Below are 16,907 nucleotides of genomic sequence, written 5' to 3' on the forward strand. Positions count from 1 at the left end.
ATTTATCCACTGAAATCCCTTCTTGTGCTAATTCCTCCTGAATTTCTGTGTCAGTTAGATCGGGGGAGACACCCCTAATAGCAACCTACAGAAACGGTGGTTTTCTAGGAGGTGGCTGTTGTTTCGTTCGCTTGTCCGTGAGCTTCGTGAGTTTAGCGTTCTTACCAAAAATTTCGTAAGAAGCTTTATTACGAACTGTGATACCAAAATTTGGATCGTTAGATTTTAATATATAGCCATTTTTGGTTTTGACGATTTGAACTAGGGTGTCTCGTACCCGAGGAACATACTTAGCAATTTGCAGAAAAATCATTTTTGGGTTCGTATACTTAGCGTCAAAATTAGTAAGGATGAAATAAAAGAGAGGCGTATGATTTGATGAAATAGTTGGAGATACTGCAGAAGATACACCTGTATTTTGTCGTTCAACCTCGATATCCATTGACGTTATAGGTGAGCGAGACCGGATGCGTTTCGCGGATTGCGTAGATTCGCTTGATGGGTGTCTATCTCGAGATACATTGATCGGTTCATGGCTCCAAGAAAAATGCCGAGTTCGAGTGGATGGTTGTGCTATTGAAGTACTGGGTATCGAAGGAGATATAGATGGTCTGCCGAGATTCATTTGTCCAGTGTTTTTGCCATTGTCAGTCATCGTAAGAGTGTAGCCAAGGGCCGAAGCCTAAATGAGGATGAAGGTGAAAGAAAGTATGATGTGATGAGATTCAAAAAGCAAGCTGCCCTCCGAAAGTGAAAACTTTCGTCAACCTTCTAAGTGCAGTACGTGTGCTTTGCTCACAAATGCGTTTTGCAACACTTGATCCTCGCTCGCACATTAACTCACACAAGAGAGGTTAGGCCTCTTGATTCAGTATTGAATTCTCTGCTTTTAGTCGACATTTTATTACTTCGTCCGTGAAACTTTTATCACGACCTTTCGCCCTTGCGGACACTTCCCCCATACCGAAACCATGTCAAGGCATTTCTTGTGACCCTACTAAATCAAGTTAAAAAAAACCTACCTTATTTTGAGAGAAACTGTATTAAAGAAAGAAAGTAAGCTAAATAAAGGAATGTATAAGAAAAGCTAGGGCCATCTATCAGGCAATTGGTCAAAACAAGAAAGGAAAGTGTCTTGGGTCCATTAAACCTCAACAGGGTTAAATTCGTTGGTATCTTTATAGTTGTTTTTATTATTATCTTCAAGTTCACCCCAAGAAAAAACTGAAATAATTCAGTTTAACGTCCCACAATTATACCCCTTACGCTAAGGGACACGATGATTACAATAAGTGAGTGGTGATGGAAGAACTGGTGGAATGATAAGGTGGGAGGAAATGAAAGTACACTGAGAAAACCCACGGAAATAACGTTGTTAACATAAAGGCCCACGTCTCATATAGCGTAAACAATAAACTCAAACAAAGATACTTTAAAAACAATCATTATCTTTTAAAATAAAATCTTTAAGCTTTACGTCCCACAAATATACCGGTTATGCTAAAAAAAAGTAATGATGCAAAATAAATAAAATGGTGGAATGAAAAAGTGGAAAAAACGGGAAAAAACACGATTAAAACTCATGCACACGGTGTTTGTCCACCACAATTTATAAGAAATAAATCCAAACCTAGTGTTTGTCATAAAATGTTTAAATAATTGGCGCAAGCTAAAATCAAACCCTTTCTTGATAATTTGTATGTCTTCCCCCTCTGCTTCTCAACCCTCCCTACAGATCCTTTCCTCTGATTTTGAATTTTCATCGATGAGATAGAAGGTTGCTGTTGGGAGTCCATTTTTCTTCTGAAAAAAAAAAGAAAGAAAAATGTTATCCAAATATTGATGTTGTTAGGTAGTTATTTGCAAGTGGCCATTGTATCATATACAGTCAGCGACAAAAGTTTTATTCGTTTGGTAAAATTTATTTTAGGAATCACGATGATATTGCTGGAATGTACAGAAAAGTACATTCTACTACAAAATTGGGAATAATGAGTAACTTGTCCGTTTTATTGATATCACCGAAGGACTCGCATTTAGAGGACATGACTCCCGGTTCAGGAATTTATTTCAGTTGATGACCCTTTGCTCTGAAGATTTTCCACAATTGAAAAGCGGGACACTATCATTTTACTCTACACGCTCTTTCTTGGAAATTGGTCTAATGTAGCTAAGAACTCCTCTTTTGCAGCAGTTACTACACGAGTCAAGATATTTGTAAAATAGGACAATATATACATTTGATAGAACACTGGGAAAGTAATACAGTATGTGAGATCTTACTAGGCGGACACCCAGACATTTTTATTGGGAGGGTTCCAAAGTTTTGGGGGATCTAGAAGAATAAAATGTAGACATCACAAATATCTGCATTTTGCTATGATTCTTATGCCAGTAATTTAAAGTATGAAATAATCCGTCAACACACTTGTAGAAATCTAAGTCTTACCTGCCCTGGGATCACTGTAATTGAGGAACTGACAACACTGAGAAATTGTTTTTGAATACAGATGCTTCAGAGAATAACATTCTGAGTTCGACAGTGGGCATTACGGCGAGTGCCTCGTGTGTGCAGTTCTCTGTGAGGAAGAGAGTTAAGTGGGAATTCATTACACTTTCTTTTATATTTACACGTACATCCCTCCCCTTCTTTTTCTACTTTTTGTTCTTTATTCATTTTATATTTCCCACTTTCCTCTAACGTTTTGCCCTGTTCAACTAGTTTTTCAGCTCTCTTTCACTGTCTGACCTTCTTTCCCGATTTTGACCTCTTTCCCGATTGTGTCCTTTCTTCCCAATTGTGTCCTGTATTTTATTCAATTTTGTTTCTGAATCAGAAATCCTCCGTGTTAGGTTCACATTTGACCCTTTTGAATTCTTAGCACCCACAACTAGTGAGCTGGTGCACCTACCTATTTCACCGGTAATGGTCTACTACAAGACAAGACAGGAGTAACATTCAAACTGTCGCTTTTTCTTTACTATTTTGAGGTTTGTACTTCTTAGAAAATTATTTTAGATATAATACTGATTTCAATTTATAATAAAAACATGTTGTGATAATAATAAATTTATAAATGTAAATTTCTTCTTTTAGGTTTACTTTTCGTACACGAATCAAAATAATAGTTGAAAAATTATACTACTTTCACTAATTTCCTTAATATTGTTCTGCAAAAGATTTGCTGTGGGTGACATGACATTACCCCGTTTAGCATCTATAAAATTAAAGGAGGAAACAAAAGTAATTTTTGGAAAATTACAATTGTTCTATGTGTTGAGTATAAATACGGTGTCTTGATATACGGCATTAGTGCTGTGTCGCCGAAGCAATTTAAAAAAAAAAAAAAAAAAAAAAAAAAAAAAACGAAAATGTACTGCATTCGGTCACATTTGGTTGGATTAAATTAAGTTACGTTAGATTACGTTACAGTAGGCGTTAAGTATTACAATAGGATCCATAGTATTAGTAGTAGGAACGGGTTAGAAGCCCAGCAGAGGTTGGTTGTGTTCTGTTCTCGACATGGAATGGGCAAATTAAAGACTTGCCCAAATTTTTCTGTAGATTTTACAATCTATGGATCTGTATAGTAAAAAATGGGCCTATGTTTAGCAGAAGGGGTCCAGCTCTTTTCTCTAAAAATGTTACAATTTTGATAATTTCTGTTCACATTCGGTTAGTTTAGGGTAGGGTGGGTTAGTTTATGTTAGTTTAATTTGTTATATTAGTGTAGGAGTCCCGCATAATTTTCAAAAAAAAAAAAAAAAAAAAAAATAGAATTTCGCTTATTTCTACTAATATTAGGTTAGTTTAGGTTAGTTCAGGTTAGCTTAGGTTAGTTTATGTTAGGTTAGGTTAGATTTGGTTACGTTATGTTACGTCTAAGTACTTGAATCATTCATTTCTCCTGTAAATTTTGTGTTTTTTACGTGCTTCTGGACCCCTTGTACTAAACGTACTCCAAAAAAATGTACTCTTTCGTCAAATTTTTTCGTATATTTTACAATCTATGGATCTGTGTAGTAAAACAAATGTACCTCTCTGCGAAGTAGTCCATCCACCTCCACATACAGTGCCGCTTTCATCATCCCAAACAACCATTTTCTTAACTTGTACTATTCCTCTTACCTGACTTTCACTCGTTCTTCCTCGGAAACTTAAGTAAATTCTCCCGGTCGCGTCAGAAAAGCACGAATGCTATTTCATCGAGCAAGGCCACGCAGAAGCTGGTGACCCGAATGAGGGTGTATCCGAAGGGAACAGGCGCGTCATCTACGGTGAGTGTACACCTAAGTGAAAATAGTGAAAACAAGCTGGTTTTGGCAATACGAGTTTCATAGTACTTGTCATGGTTTTACGCTAGTACACTCCATTTTTAACATGAAATATAGCTTCGGTACGTTGTGCAGAAATACACCGCCGGTGGAAGTTAGTATATAATACAGTTATCTTTGTTATACATTCCATTATTTTACCCACAATAAAGCTTTGTAACGATTTTAGACTAGTAACACTATTTTGGTAAAACTAAAGTACAACTGTATTATTTTGTGTTTATTTCTGTCGCCCGTAGAAGTGTGTTCCTTATGAATATGTCTTTTCAAGCAAAATATTAAATTTCACGTATAAATTGTTCAAAATGTGATGTGCCAAGACTAAACTAGCACCAATTTATCTTCCTTTTATAATTAAGTTCCCACCTTCAATGTGATATTTACATACCGACCATGATATGGTGATGAACTAGCTTTTCAGTGCTTTATCTCCATTAATATCCGAGTTAAATATTGGGCGTCAACATAAATAACTTCCTTGACCATTATACGTCGTTTGAGAAGTAACAAATCGTGGGCTTATATCTTCCAAGCACGAGTTCCGCTATTCTTAATGAGCACTTATATGATGAAAATGAATATATAAGATATTACATTTAAGAATAAGCAACGTAGTCAGTAACTATAATATCTGCATCAATTACCGGTGCTATTATTTCCGAAAGTGGTGATCATGAAGAAAGCTTCATTTTTTGTGTGTGTTCCATCTCTCGTGAATATTAGAAGCAAAAGCTGCTGAGAGTATTTAAATGTCTCTTGAGAGTGAGATTCGAGAATGTCTGGATGAATATTAACAGTGCGTTTTAGGTGTAAAATAGAAGTGCGCTGTTAGGTTTTGTGCTATAATTTATATTATGATTAAATAGTTTACAAGAGCAAGTATTACCCTGACGGTACGCCTTTGTGTGGGTTAACCAAACGTTTTCTAAAGCTGCTTGTTAGTTATTACCTGCCTTTTATTGTTCATTGTTGCATTCAGGTTTCCTTTTGGAGCATCACTCGAAATTATTAAAAAATCGTAATTATTTCACTAATCTCCTTCTTGTTGTTTCATAAGTGATTTGTTCTATGCGACATGAAATTATTTCGTATGGCATAGATAAAATTCAAGGGGACATCATAAGCAGTTGTTGAAAAATTAGGGTTCTTCCACGATTTGCGAATTAATATGGCGTCTGGAGGTTTGCATAAACACTATTAACTAACTAACTAATTCTATGGCCTGTGGAACCCGGAGGTTCAATTCCGCATTCACAAAAGCTCTCCACTGACTTCTATGGTTAGCCAACTGGATCAAGTTTCTACTTTGTATCTCTATTTGTGCGAGATCCATCTTAATATTGTCCTCCCATCTGCGCCTAGGTCCTCCTAATAGTCGTTTGCCGGTTGGTCTTCCAGTTATGACTTTGAAAGCATTCATACTTTCTTCCATCCTAGCTAGACCAAAACCTCCTAGACTTAATGACCCTAACAATGTTGGGTAAATTGTATTAATTGTGTAGTTCCTCGTTATGAAGTTTCCGCAATTCTCCATTCCCGTTTCTCTTGGGTCTGAATATTCGTCTCAGGATCTTGTTCTCAACTACTTTGAGTCTATGTTTTTCCTTCCAAAGAAGAGACCATGTTTCGCTACCATGCAGAACAACAGGCATGGTTATCCTTTTATAAATTTTTAGCTTCAAATTCCTCGACTGAATTTGTGACTACATTTTAAACTGAATAATAATTTCCTGCTTTTAGTCGACATTTAATTTCTTGGTGAATATAGTTTTCGTCTGTTAATGATGAATCTAGATATTCGAAAGTATCTATTTTATCAAACATATTATTCGATATTTTAACGCATTCATAATATGCCATATTACGGTACCGACGTACTTTCATGTATTTAGTTTTCTGTGCATTTACTCTAAACCCATGTCTCTGGAAGCGTTTAGTAAGACCTCTGCATTTCATTCTGTCGTTCTCGTATCATCCTGTATTAAATTTACGTCATTGCATATGCTGTAACGGGGTAAACGCCAGTAAACCCTAGGCCCTGGTTGTTATCTTTGATTTTCCTTATAGCGCATTTCAGAAAAAGTTGAATAATAATGGCGACAACGAATCTCCTGGTTTCAGGCTATTCTCGACGTGGGCAAAAATTTTCCTACCCAGACTTTACTTTGATTTTCATTTAAACATATTTTAATTAATGTGATTAATTTGTTCAGTATTCGAAATTCTGTTAGAATGTTGTCAATGTTTCTTTCCTAACCGAGTTGTAAGCATAAACACTAAAGTACCAAAAGCACATCCCCAGGTGTGCCAGGTGGTTACCTGAAGGCATGGAGGCTATCTAACTGAATCAGATCGGGCAAGGGTCGAAGGCCCTCTATCCAGGGCTTGGTGTGGTGTCCGAAGGAACCAGGAGCATCAGCGATTGTAGGTATCTGTGTGAGCGAGGGTAGTGAAAAAAATTGTGTTTCGACAATGGTACGAACTTAAATAGCATTTGTCATGGTCTGATAGTAGTAATGTTCCACATTGTAAATACAACACAGATTCTGTACACTCTGCAGAAATATACCGTCGGTGGAAAGTAGCATCTTGTATAGTCATTTTTCACATGTACTCAATTATTTTATTCGTCGTGAAGCAGTTGTAATGATTTTGCGCTAGTAACCCGACATTTGTAAAAATAAAATACAGTAGTATTGCTTTGTGTTGAATTACATCGCTTGCGGAAATTTGTTCTTTATAAATATATCTTTGCATGCAAAGTATTGAATTTTACCTGTAAATCTTCCAAAATGTTTGCGCCAAAGTAAAGCCAGCACAGTTTTCTGTTGCGGAAGTGTTTTGTAGAAAAGGACATTCTGGCACCATTTCTCAAGCTGAGTAAATTTTCTTTGTTGTCATACTCCCTAAATTAATGAAAACTTGAGAGTGGCTATTTGAAGAGTAACATGATGAATTATTACGCTTCTGAGAGAAAATCTTTAAAACTTAAAACAGAAAGAAAAATAGGAACTAATTTCAGATCTCACACAGCACAAGTTGTAACACGAAAGTGACATAAATTTTCCTATTTTCATTTTCGTCGATGTTCCAAATTTGCAATTAAGTCTACAATCTCAATATTCAAATTACGCATTTGTACTTTTGCAAGTTAAATATAAAGCAAGACATATATAAAAGTCAATCACGATATTCTAAAAGCCGGATAACATTCTCCTTTCCGACAAGTACAAAAAGAAAATCACATGCTTTGAATATCATATCTGATAAATTACGTATAATCTAGTGTCTAATGCTAGTGTCAGCGGAAAGAAGACATGTACTCTTTGTACATCATTTAAGTCGTTAAAAGTCATAATGCATATAGTCATAATTGATGATAAGCGTGGTAAAACCATCAATATAAAATGAAATGAAATCTTTAAATTTTACGTTCAACGTGATGTCGCCTAGGCTAAAGGAAACCGTGATGGTGAGAAATGAATGAAATGTTTGAATGAAAAAGTGAGAGGAAACGGGAGAACCTCAAGGAAACCCACGCACACGGTGTTTTTCCACCACAAAGTTCACTAGGCGGGAGCAGGGTATAAACCCGAGACCTGATTCATCAGAGGTGAACGCTCTACCACGGCCCGTAACCATAAACTGAGTTTAAACCAAAACAAAGCACGCTTATTTCCAAGTATTTGTTAACTGGGGATGCAAACATTCTTAGTGCAGGGAGGGAAACAGTGCTATTGAGTAATAAAACTAATCTAATACTTTTTGGGCATTGACATATCGTGAAGGTAGTTATATATCGTGAAGATTCGAATATCGTGAAACACTTCGCACAGTTCAAGACACTATTCGAAACAATAAACACAGGAATAACAGTAGGGACCGTCATAATTTCAGACTGCTGAAACGAACAAGGCTGCAATCACCGAAATTAAGCGTTACATTAGATTTTTTTTTCATTTTTTAAACAGAAGCAAGCTGACAAACGTTAAAGAATTAAAACTCAAGGTGATGAATATGCTTAATGTGAAGTTGAAGTTATAAATTTGTGTATAGATTTATAGACTGGTAAGAACTCTCTAACTTGTTTAATTATACAGTACTACAAGACAATTTGCTTTGCTGAATATCTACAGATTTATGTCCTACCTAAAGTTATGAACTTCGAACACCGAAGTCATGGGGCTAGGTTCTTAACATTCCCCATAAAATATCCCAAGGAGGATGGAAGTCCCCTAGTTTTAATCGAGATAGTCAGAAATTAACTGTAAGCTAAGCAAAGTTTGTTAACTGCAAATTCACGAGGAATTTGTATGCAATGAAATGTCTCTTCAATTTTAGTTTGTGCAGATTTTGAATTGCCAAGCATACCCATTATATACACAGAATAGTGCTTTCGTTTATGTTAAAGGTAATGTCATAATAATTTAATTGAACTTGCTTATATCTATCTATCTATCTATCTATCTATCTATCTATCTATCTATATATATATATATATATATATATATATATATATATATATATAACTTTTGCATATTACATACCTATAAACTAAATAATAGCGCAGAATCATAAAGAGTGAAAATCAACGTCGGCTATTGAAACAAATACAGTGTACGCTTCCACGGATGAGCATGTACTACTTCATTGTAACCGGGTATATTATTCAAGTGTGGTCTAGCTTTCAAAGTCATCGTGAAATGAGAAACAATTGTAATAAATATGTTACACTACTCGATTAAGACAGTACTGCGGAAATAAATTACATAGATTAACCGACAAAAAAAACCTAAAACTAAATATGTGGGAAAACATTGAATTGCAATACATATTTTAAGTACAATTCACGCCATCTTAACTTTATGATGCACTTCTGTCTACGCTCGTTCATGTTCCTAACTTCTTGGACCCCTACAAATCTCCCTCGACAGTCGGCCTCATCAAAGAGAATAACTGTACGGTATTGTAGGCAATTTTAATAATTTGATATGGAATAATTTGCCGTGTTCTAATTTCAAATATTATTATTAAGTATTTTGATTTTTGTTGGGTTCTGGGACTAACACTTTTTTCTTCTCAGTTGTAGGTTCAGATCTAGAAATGTTTCTCGCACGCTTCTTCCTTGATCTTCAGCTTCCTTTTTTAACTCCCAATATTTTGTTATATTTTTCAAGTTATCGATCAGTTTTGTTATTGCAATTTCTCACTTTCCTTCTATGCTGCTATGAAGAAGACGATTTCTTCGCAGGGTGTATTCAGTTCCATTGGCCTTCGTACGAGGGATAGTGGCTAGATGCGTTTTTTCCTATTCATTTTAAAACATCTTCGATTGTATTCTATCTATCCATTTTATCCTCATCATGTACCTGCAACACCACATCTCGAAACTCTCTAAATATTTCTCCTGTAACTTCCATAATGTCCAAGTCTCTGACCCATACATTGCAATGTGCCACTTGACCAACTTGTTCCTTAGCTCAGTATTAAGCCTGTTAGTTAATCTTTTCTTCAATGCTTTTTTAGCTATGGCAATTGTTGACCATATGTCTTTGGTGGAGGATGTGTCTCGTGGAAATACTTTCCCGATACTTGAAATGATTGAGCTTTTCAGGATGTCTATATTCTACCGTGATCCGAAGGCCACATTTCCATGACATATTCTTATGACCTTCAATTTTTCCATTTTGAATTCTATTCAATATAGTTTCCCACTGTCAACTATTTTGTCAATTATTTCCTGTTGTCCTTCTTAGGTTGTAGAATATTAATCATATTATGTGCGTAATGACATTGTTAGTGATCTACCCTTCAATCTTGAAATACCAAATTCCCATTAATAATTCCTTCTTTAAACATTCACTGTAGATGTTAAATAATTTTGGCAACATGTTACATTCTTGTCTGACTTCTCTTCCAATCTCCACATTGATGGTTTCCCCTTTATTCAAACGTACCTTCACTCGTTGTCCTATGTTTAGGTTGCGAACGAGTCGTCGAACTCCAGTTGACCCCAATTTCTTCGGAACTATTTTCGGAAGTTTCTTCTAAGTGACCTGGTCCAAAGATTTTTGCAATTGATGATGCTCCAACACTACTCTTCTTTTAGATCAAATACTTGTTTTGTTACTGTTCTCATCAACCAATAATATCTCTGATGTATTTTCCTTTCTAGAATCAAAATTGATCTTCCTCCAACATTTCTTCTGTCTTACATTCCATCTACTTGTTGAATATGCACGCAATAACCTTTCCAGTGTGGGAAGTAAGGCTGATGGTTTTGTGATCGCTGCACTTCTTTGCTTTTTTAAAATTCAATCTTTGTAACATCCAGAAATTTCTTTGGCCATTCTTCACTCAGGCGAATCCTGTTAATGGTGAAGTCAGTACTTTCATTACATTGTCTCCTAATCCCTTAAGCAAATCTGCTGGTATATTTTCGTCTCCAGTAGCCTTCCTCCTTCGTATGTCTTTGATTGCTTGTACTACTTTACTTTTCAATATACTGCGTCCTTTTTCATCATCATCCACATCTTCCTCTGCCTCGATAGCAATATTCTTGGAGCGATTTTTCTCATCATACAAATTTTTATATGTTCTTCCCAAAATGTAAGGATTCTTTGATGGTTAGTGACTACATGACTTCCTTGATCTTCGATTCCGAAGATACTTACACTTTTGTTAGCTTTCCCTTCTAATTCCTGTGCTTCCAAATACTATGCCCCTGTAAAATAATTTTCATAGAGGAATTAAACGTCTCTAATATATACCGTATATCAAGGTACTAACAGTCGGTTTAATTTGAGAGGGAGATTGTATATATGTGTAATAATTGTCTACTTTGAGATAGCCTCGCTGCTGAAAGGAACATTAAATTCAGCATCAGCAGCAGCATGATTGTCTGTGGACCACCCTTTGTTAATCTGAAGTGTGTCGTGTTTGTAGATGATCTTTAAATTGTATAGATACCGAAAAAGAAAAGTAAGATTACACAAACAAAACTAACAAAAATATGTACAGGTTAAGTGTAAGGATATCACTCGAAATATGAAAAAAGCATTTTCTTTATTTATTCATAAATGTTTCAGATACATATCTTACAAGGGGAGAGAGGAAGATTATATATCGAAGTGGAAGATAGTTTATATATCAATTGAAAGCACTAATGACAGCTATTACGAAACTCGAATAAAAATTTTCCGAATGGATATACTGTGCGAGTTACATGATTATACAGGGTATCCAGAAAATCCGTTTCCACCCCTAGAAATTGTAAACGATCAGACAGATAGCAAAACAAAAACACGCGTTTGATCAGTTTAAAAGTGCAACGTATCAAAGGGAAAAATGTTGTCCCAGGACCACCTGCAGGGTCTCAGGCGGGGTCAAAGTCAAATATTGCAAAAGGTAAGGGGGCCAAGTAACATATCGCTGAAAACCTGTTGCGAAATGAAAGAAGACGGAACAAGTCTCGACTCTAAAATTGCCCTGTACAAAATAGCGGTCTGTCAAAATTTCAGAAAAAACGTCATTGTAAAGTTTATGGCCACTCCTAAAATACCTGAAACGATGAAACAGCTGTCAAAACAGGAAAACATATGTGTCGTCTTTTCAAAATACAATAACTGAAAGTAAAAATATTTGTCCTAGGATCCTCCGTAGGATCCCAGACGGGGTCCTATTCAAATGGCAAGGGAGATCATGTAGCATATCGTTAAAAAGCTGTTGGGAAATGAAAGAAGACGGTACAAGTCTAGACTCTAAAATTACTCTGTGTAAAATGACGGCCTGTTAAAATGTATATCTTCATTTCGATTGTCCGAGCGCATTCACTTTTCATTTTGCAATCGGCACTTCTCATTGTGAGACATTTGCACGTATTCACTGTTCCTGGTGCAAGAATTCTTTTTGTTTGAATCATTTTATAATTAATAATCCAGACAGATAGAGATAGAAAAGATAAAATGGACAGAAAGAGTAACAAACGGAGACGTTTTAAAACGAATAAGAAACAAGAGGACGCTTCTAGCCACCATCTTTCGTAGAAAGGCCAATTGGATTGGACACATCTTGCGAAGAAATTGTCTTCTTCATACCGCCATAGAGGGGAAGGTGGAAGGAAAGCGAGGAGTAGGGAGAAAAAGAATACAACTAATCGGTGACTTGAAAATTAGAAGAAGATATTGGGGGTTGAAAGAAGAAGCTGAAAATCGAGGAACGAAAGGAAAATTTCCAAGGTCCAAACTGGAAATTAAGAAGAAAAAAACCTCATTAGTCCCAGGACCTGCCAATACGTATAATACTTAATAATAATAATCCAGACAACGAGCATAAGTACCACTATTGTACAGTCATAAACAGAAATAAGTAGAGGTAAGAGTGGTCTATGGCTCAAGCTCTACTTATTTGTGCTCGTGGTTTTACATTGTATGTTGAGTAGTCAGTTTTATACTCAAAGATGTCAAATGTTATATCTTTTCTTTATTTCTTATTTGCTTTTATTATATTTTTTATTTATTTATACGTCTCTGGGCCCAAAGGGCAGAATCTCACAGTAGGGGCATTTCCTTTCTTTCCGTTGAGTACAAGAATTAAAGTAAAAACAAACTAAAACCTGGCTACAGAAAGGAGAACTAAAACGCAAGATGTTTGCATAATGTTATCGTAGAGCGTCCAGACTTGTTCCATCTGCTTTCATTTAACAACAGCTTTAAACGATGTGCTACTTGAACACCCTTGCCGTTTGAAAATTTCGAGTATGATCCCTTCTGGGACTCTGTGGAGGACCTTGGGACAAATATTTTTACTTTCAATCATTGTACTTTTGAAATGATGATACACGTGTTTTCCTGTTTTGACATCTGTCTCACCGTTTCAGGGATTTTGGGTGGCCATAGACTTTACAATGTTTTCGCTGACATTTTAAATGGAGGCCATTTTACTCCGTGTAATTTTAGAGAGTCGGAACTTGTTCCATCTTCTTTCATTTCCCAACAGCTTTCCAACGATAAGCCACTTGACTTCCGTGGCCATTTGAAAATTTTAACTAGGACCCTGTCTGGGACCATGGGACAAACATTTTTACTTTCAATCATTGTGCTTTTGAAAAGACGACGTACATGTCTTCCTGTTTTGACAGCTGTCTCACCGTTTCAGGTTATTATTATTATTATTATTATTTTTTTTTTTTGGTGGTCATAGACTTTACAATGACATTTTTGCTGACGCTTTGACCGGCCACTATTTTGCACAGAATAATTTTAGAGCGTCGAAACTTGCTCCGTCTTATTTCATTTCTCAACGAGTTCACAACGATATACTACTTGACCCCCTTACCTTTTGTAATTTTTGAGTTGGACCCCAAGAGGGACCCTGCAGTTGGTCCTGGGACATCTTTTGCTTTGATACGTTGCACTTTTAAAATGATCAAACACGTGTTTTGTTGCTTGGCATCTGTCTCATCTTTTGCGATTTCTATGGGTGTAAACGGATTTTCTGGACACCCTGTGCTGTATATTCGTATTACTCGCACAGTATATACATTCGGAAACTTTTTATTACAGCTTCGTAATAGGCGTTATTAGTGCTTTCGATTGGTATATAAACCATTTTCGACTTCGATATGTAATATCTCTCTCTTCCCTTGTAAGTTGCTTTTACAGTGAAACAATGTAACAAAGTGTATTCACTAGTATAATTATTTCACTAATATCCTTGTTCTCCAAGAGATTTACACTGGGCGATATGAGATTACCCCATGAAATATTAGAAGGCTGCCAAAACTAATTGTTGAAAATTTATGATTCTTTTTCGATTTGCCTATAAATGCAGCGCACAGATATGTGGCATAAAAGCTGCAGTGCGAAAACAAGCAGTGCATGCAAAAGCTGCAGTGCATAAAGCATTTGTAATGATTTTACACTAGTAAGTCTGCACTTGTAAATCTAAAATACAGCTTATATATAAAGATTTCATTGCTATTCTGTATCTATCTGAGATTGTTGTAGAATAGAGAAAACAAAATGTATAATAATATGCATTCTTCACTCTAGGTAAAAATAATGAAAACAGTTATTAAAATATTAAAATGAATCAAATCACTACCATAGCATAATGCAAAGAAAATATAATTCCTTTTGCAGTACTTCTAGTGTCTCGATTTTGAAACATCATTGCAACGGATAAACGTCTCTCAATCTCAATACTTGTACTGTCGTCGTTAATGTTGAAATTACAGGCTGTTTAACTTTCTGGTGTCTAAGAATTGTGACATCTTCGTGACAGTTACATTGAAATCCACAAGAAGTTTCACGTTTAGTGATGTTCCTGTATTTTAGACATGTTTTTTCTTGGTACCGGTGCAGTTCTATATCCAACTACTGGGAAATAGGAATCTATTGAATTTACCAAGTGAGACAATGTGTACAATATGTTCAGCTTTGATACTGATGTATGGTCAGACTTGTAGCGATTGATGAATGATCAATAAGTGATACATATCGTCGGTATTGTTTAATATGATTATATATTAAACATTATTAGCCAGTAAATTGTGATCTCTTACTTGGAATACTCCGATACATACACCTTTGTGTGTTAGATTATTCTGAAGCCTACTTCAAACCTTCTTAAGATTTTATCTCATCTAATTATTCAAAATCATCTTTGAGCAATATTTTTTATCTTTTATTTGTATTATATGCTTTGTTTTGTAGAACAGATTGGATAGTATTATAAAAAATTTCTTTCCTACTACTTCCAGAATGACGTACTTTGCTTAAATATTGAGCGAAAATCTTATTCTGGAGGACCCTTAATGAAGATTTAGAATGGATCCCGCCTTTTCAAATGTTGCTGTGATTAAAACTGGTGTAAAATTGGAAAATGATTCTACGAAACACTGTAAGTTTGAAGCATGTAATGATAATATTAATGAACTGATAAATAATAGTTTTATTGGAAAATATTCTGCGTCTGGTTCGAAATGCAGATTGCGTCCACACAATAGCACTGAAGGATGTAAACCTGGAAAATATCGTATAATAAAAGAAAATTTGGTAAATGAAGTTTTAGTTGATATAGAAGATAATAAACCTGATGTAACAGTAGATTGGAAACTAAATTCCAAAGCAATATGTGTAATCGAACGTTTATCGGAATGCAAATTGGCAGAAAATACTAAATTTCACACGAAGTTTGGAATTTTGAAGAAAGAAGTCATTCTGAAAGAGTCAAAGAATCCTAGGTCGGAAATTATTAATGACGTGAAAGTAGGAGGAGCCAGCTATGAAAATGATCATAAAAAAATTAGCGTCAATTCTCAGAAATCCAGGTAAGATTACTTTTTGATATCTTCTTAGGATTTTAGACCAATGCTTTATCTTTTCTAAGTATCTTCAGCTTAATACTCTGAAGATATATCATTAGAAGTACTCGTCTGAAAATTAAAGTGCTTTCTCTATTCGTTTGTGGCGTATTTCCACTGCCCAACACTACACCGTATGAAGTTGAAAGGGATATTAGAAACACTTGTGAATTAATTACTTTACAAATATTTCGTATATTCCTGTACTATGCATTCAATATAAAATTAACTATATATAAATGACATCGAAGTAGACCTCCAGAAAGTCACGTGTGATTTCAAATTTTTCCGATTTGTGTCTCCTGTTGTAATTTGTAATTTCATCCCCCTAATTCCTTATATTTAACTACGTAAGTGTAGCTTAAATAGCGAAGTACCGAACACTTAATTCACTGAAATTATTATCCTTCACATATTTTCTTCTATCGAAAACTCTTTCGTTAACCAACCTAGCATACACCTGAGTATTTTACGTAATCTCTGTTAAGAATTAGGTCCCATCTCAGACAGTGTCAATGCTGGATTATAATAGAATGAATAGGCTCCATTATATAGATCTATTTGGAACCTAAACATGATATTACTATTGCTCTTAATGTAGCAGATCGATCGTAGTAGTTTTTCTTTGATTTAACTCGCTACTTTTTAAACTAGATATACATTTGTCACTCTTTTGGAAATATTTGTATCTTTTCCAAGGAATAGTAACATGGTTTTATCTATGTGTAATTTTCTCTTATCAATTCTTCGCTAAAATATTATATTTTGTAAGTGGTGGATTTCGTAACTTCCGTTTAACGAATATTTTCAGAAATGTAGTAGACGTTAAAAGCCATTTGTTATTTCCTTTCTAGCTATTAGATCTGCTGTAAGGAGTTGATACTCTAGGCGACATATGATTAGAATGTAAGTACTTCAGTAATAAGAATGAACGCAACAAATAGAAGCAAAGAAAGAGAGAACTAGCCCAATTAACGTTTCATCATTCGGGCAGAGACTACAGCTTCAAATCTCAAAATATTAACCCTCTCACTCAGTGAAAGAAAATTATTTGCAGCAAAAAATAATTCAACACGTGTGTCCGTTTATGACTAAGGAAATTTTGCTTTACAAACACAGGAGGTTTGAAGTTGTTTTTGTCAATAGTGCAACTTCAGTATGCTAAAAGTTCGATTATAAATATATATTCAGTAAATGATTAAGTGGT

General features: G+C 35.2%; 1 protein-coding gene across 5 annotated transcripts in view; it reads left to right on the forward strand.

Moving 5' to 3' along the window:
• The first annotated feature begins 2,536 nt into the window (after nt 1-2,536).
• The window catches only part of LOC145684286 (uncharacterized), a 68,970-nt gene continuing 54,599 nt past the window's right edge, over nt 2,537-16,907 (forward strand). For all 5 annotated transcript variants that reach the window (XR_014131270.1, XM_081756442.1, XM_081756441.1 and 2 more), the window contains exons 1-2: nt 2,537-2,991; nt 15,098-15,667. Coding sequence is in view for 4 of the 5 variants with exons in the window: in XM_081756439.1 (XP_081612565.1) it covers nt 15,165-15,667 (503 nt within the window). In the remaining variant the exon portion in view is untranslated. The remainder of the gene's footprint in view (nt 2,992-15,097; nt 15,668-16,907) is intronic.

This window comes from Thermobia domestica, chromosome 4 (genome assembly GCF_964235325.1).
Source record: "Thermobia domestica chromosome 4, izTheDome1.hap1.1, whole genome shotgun sequence".
Taxonomy (NCBI): Eukaryota; Metazoa; Arthropoda; class Insecta; order Zygentoma; family Lepismatidae; genus Thermobia; species Thermobia domestica.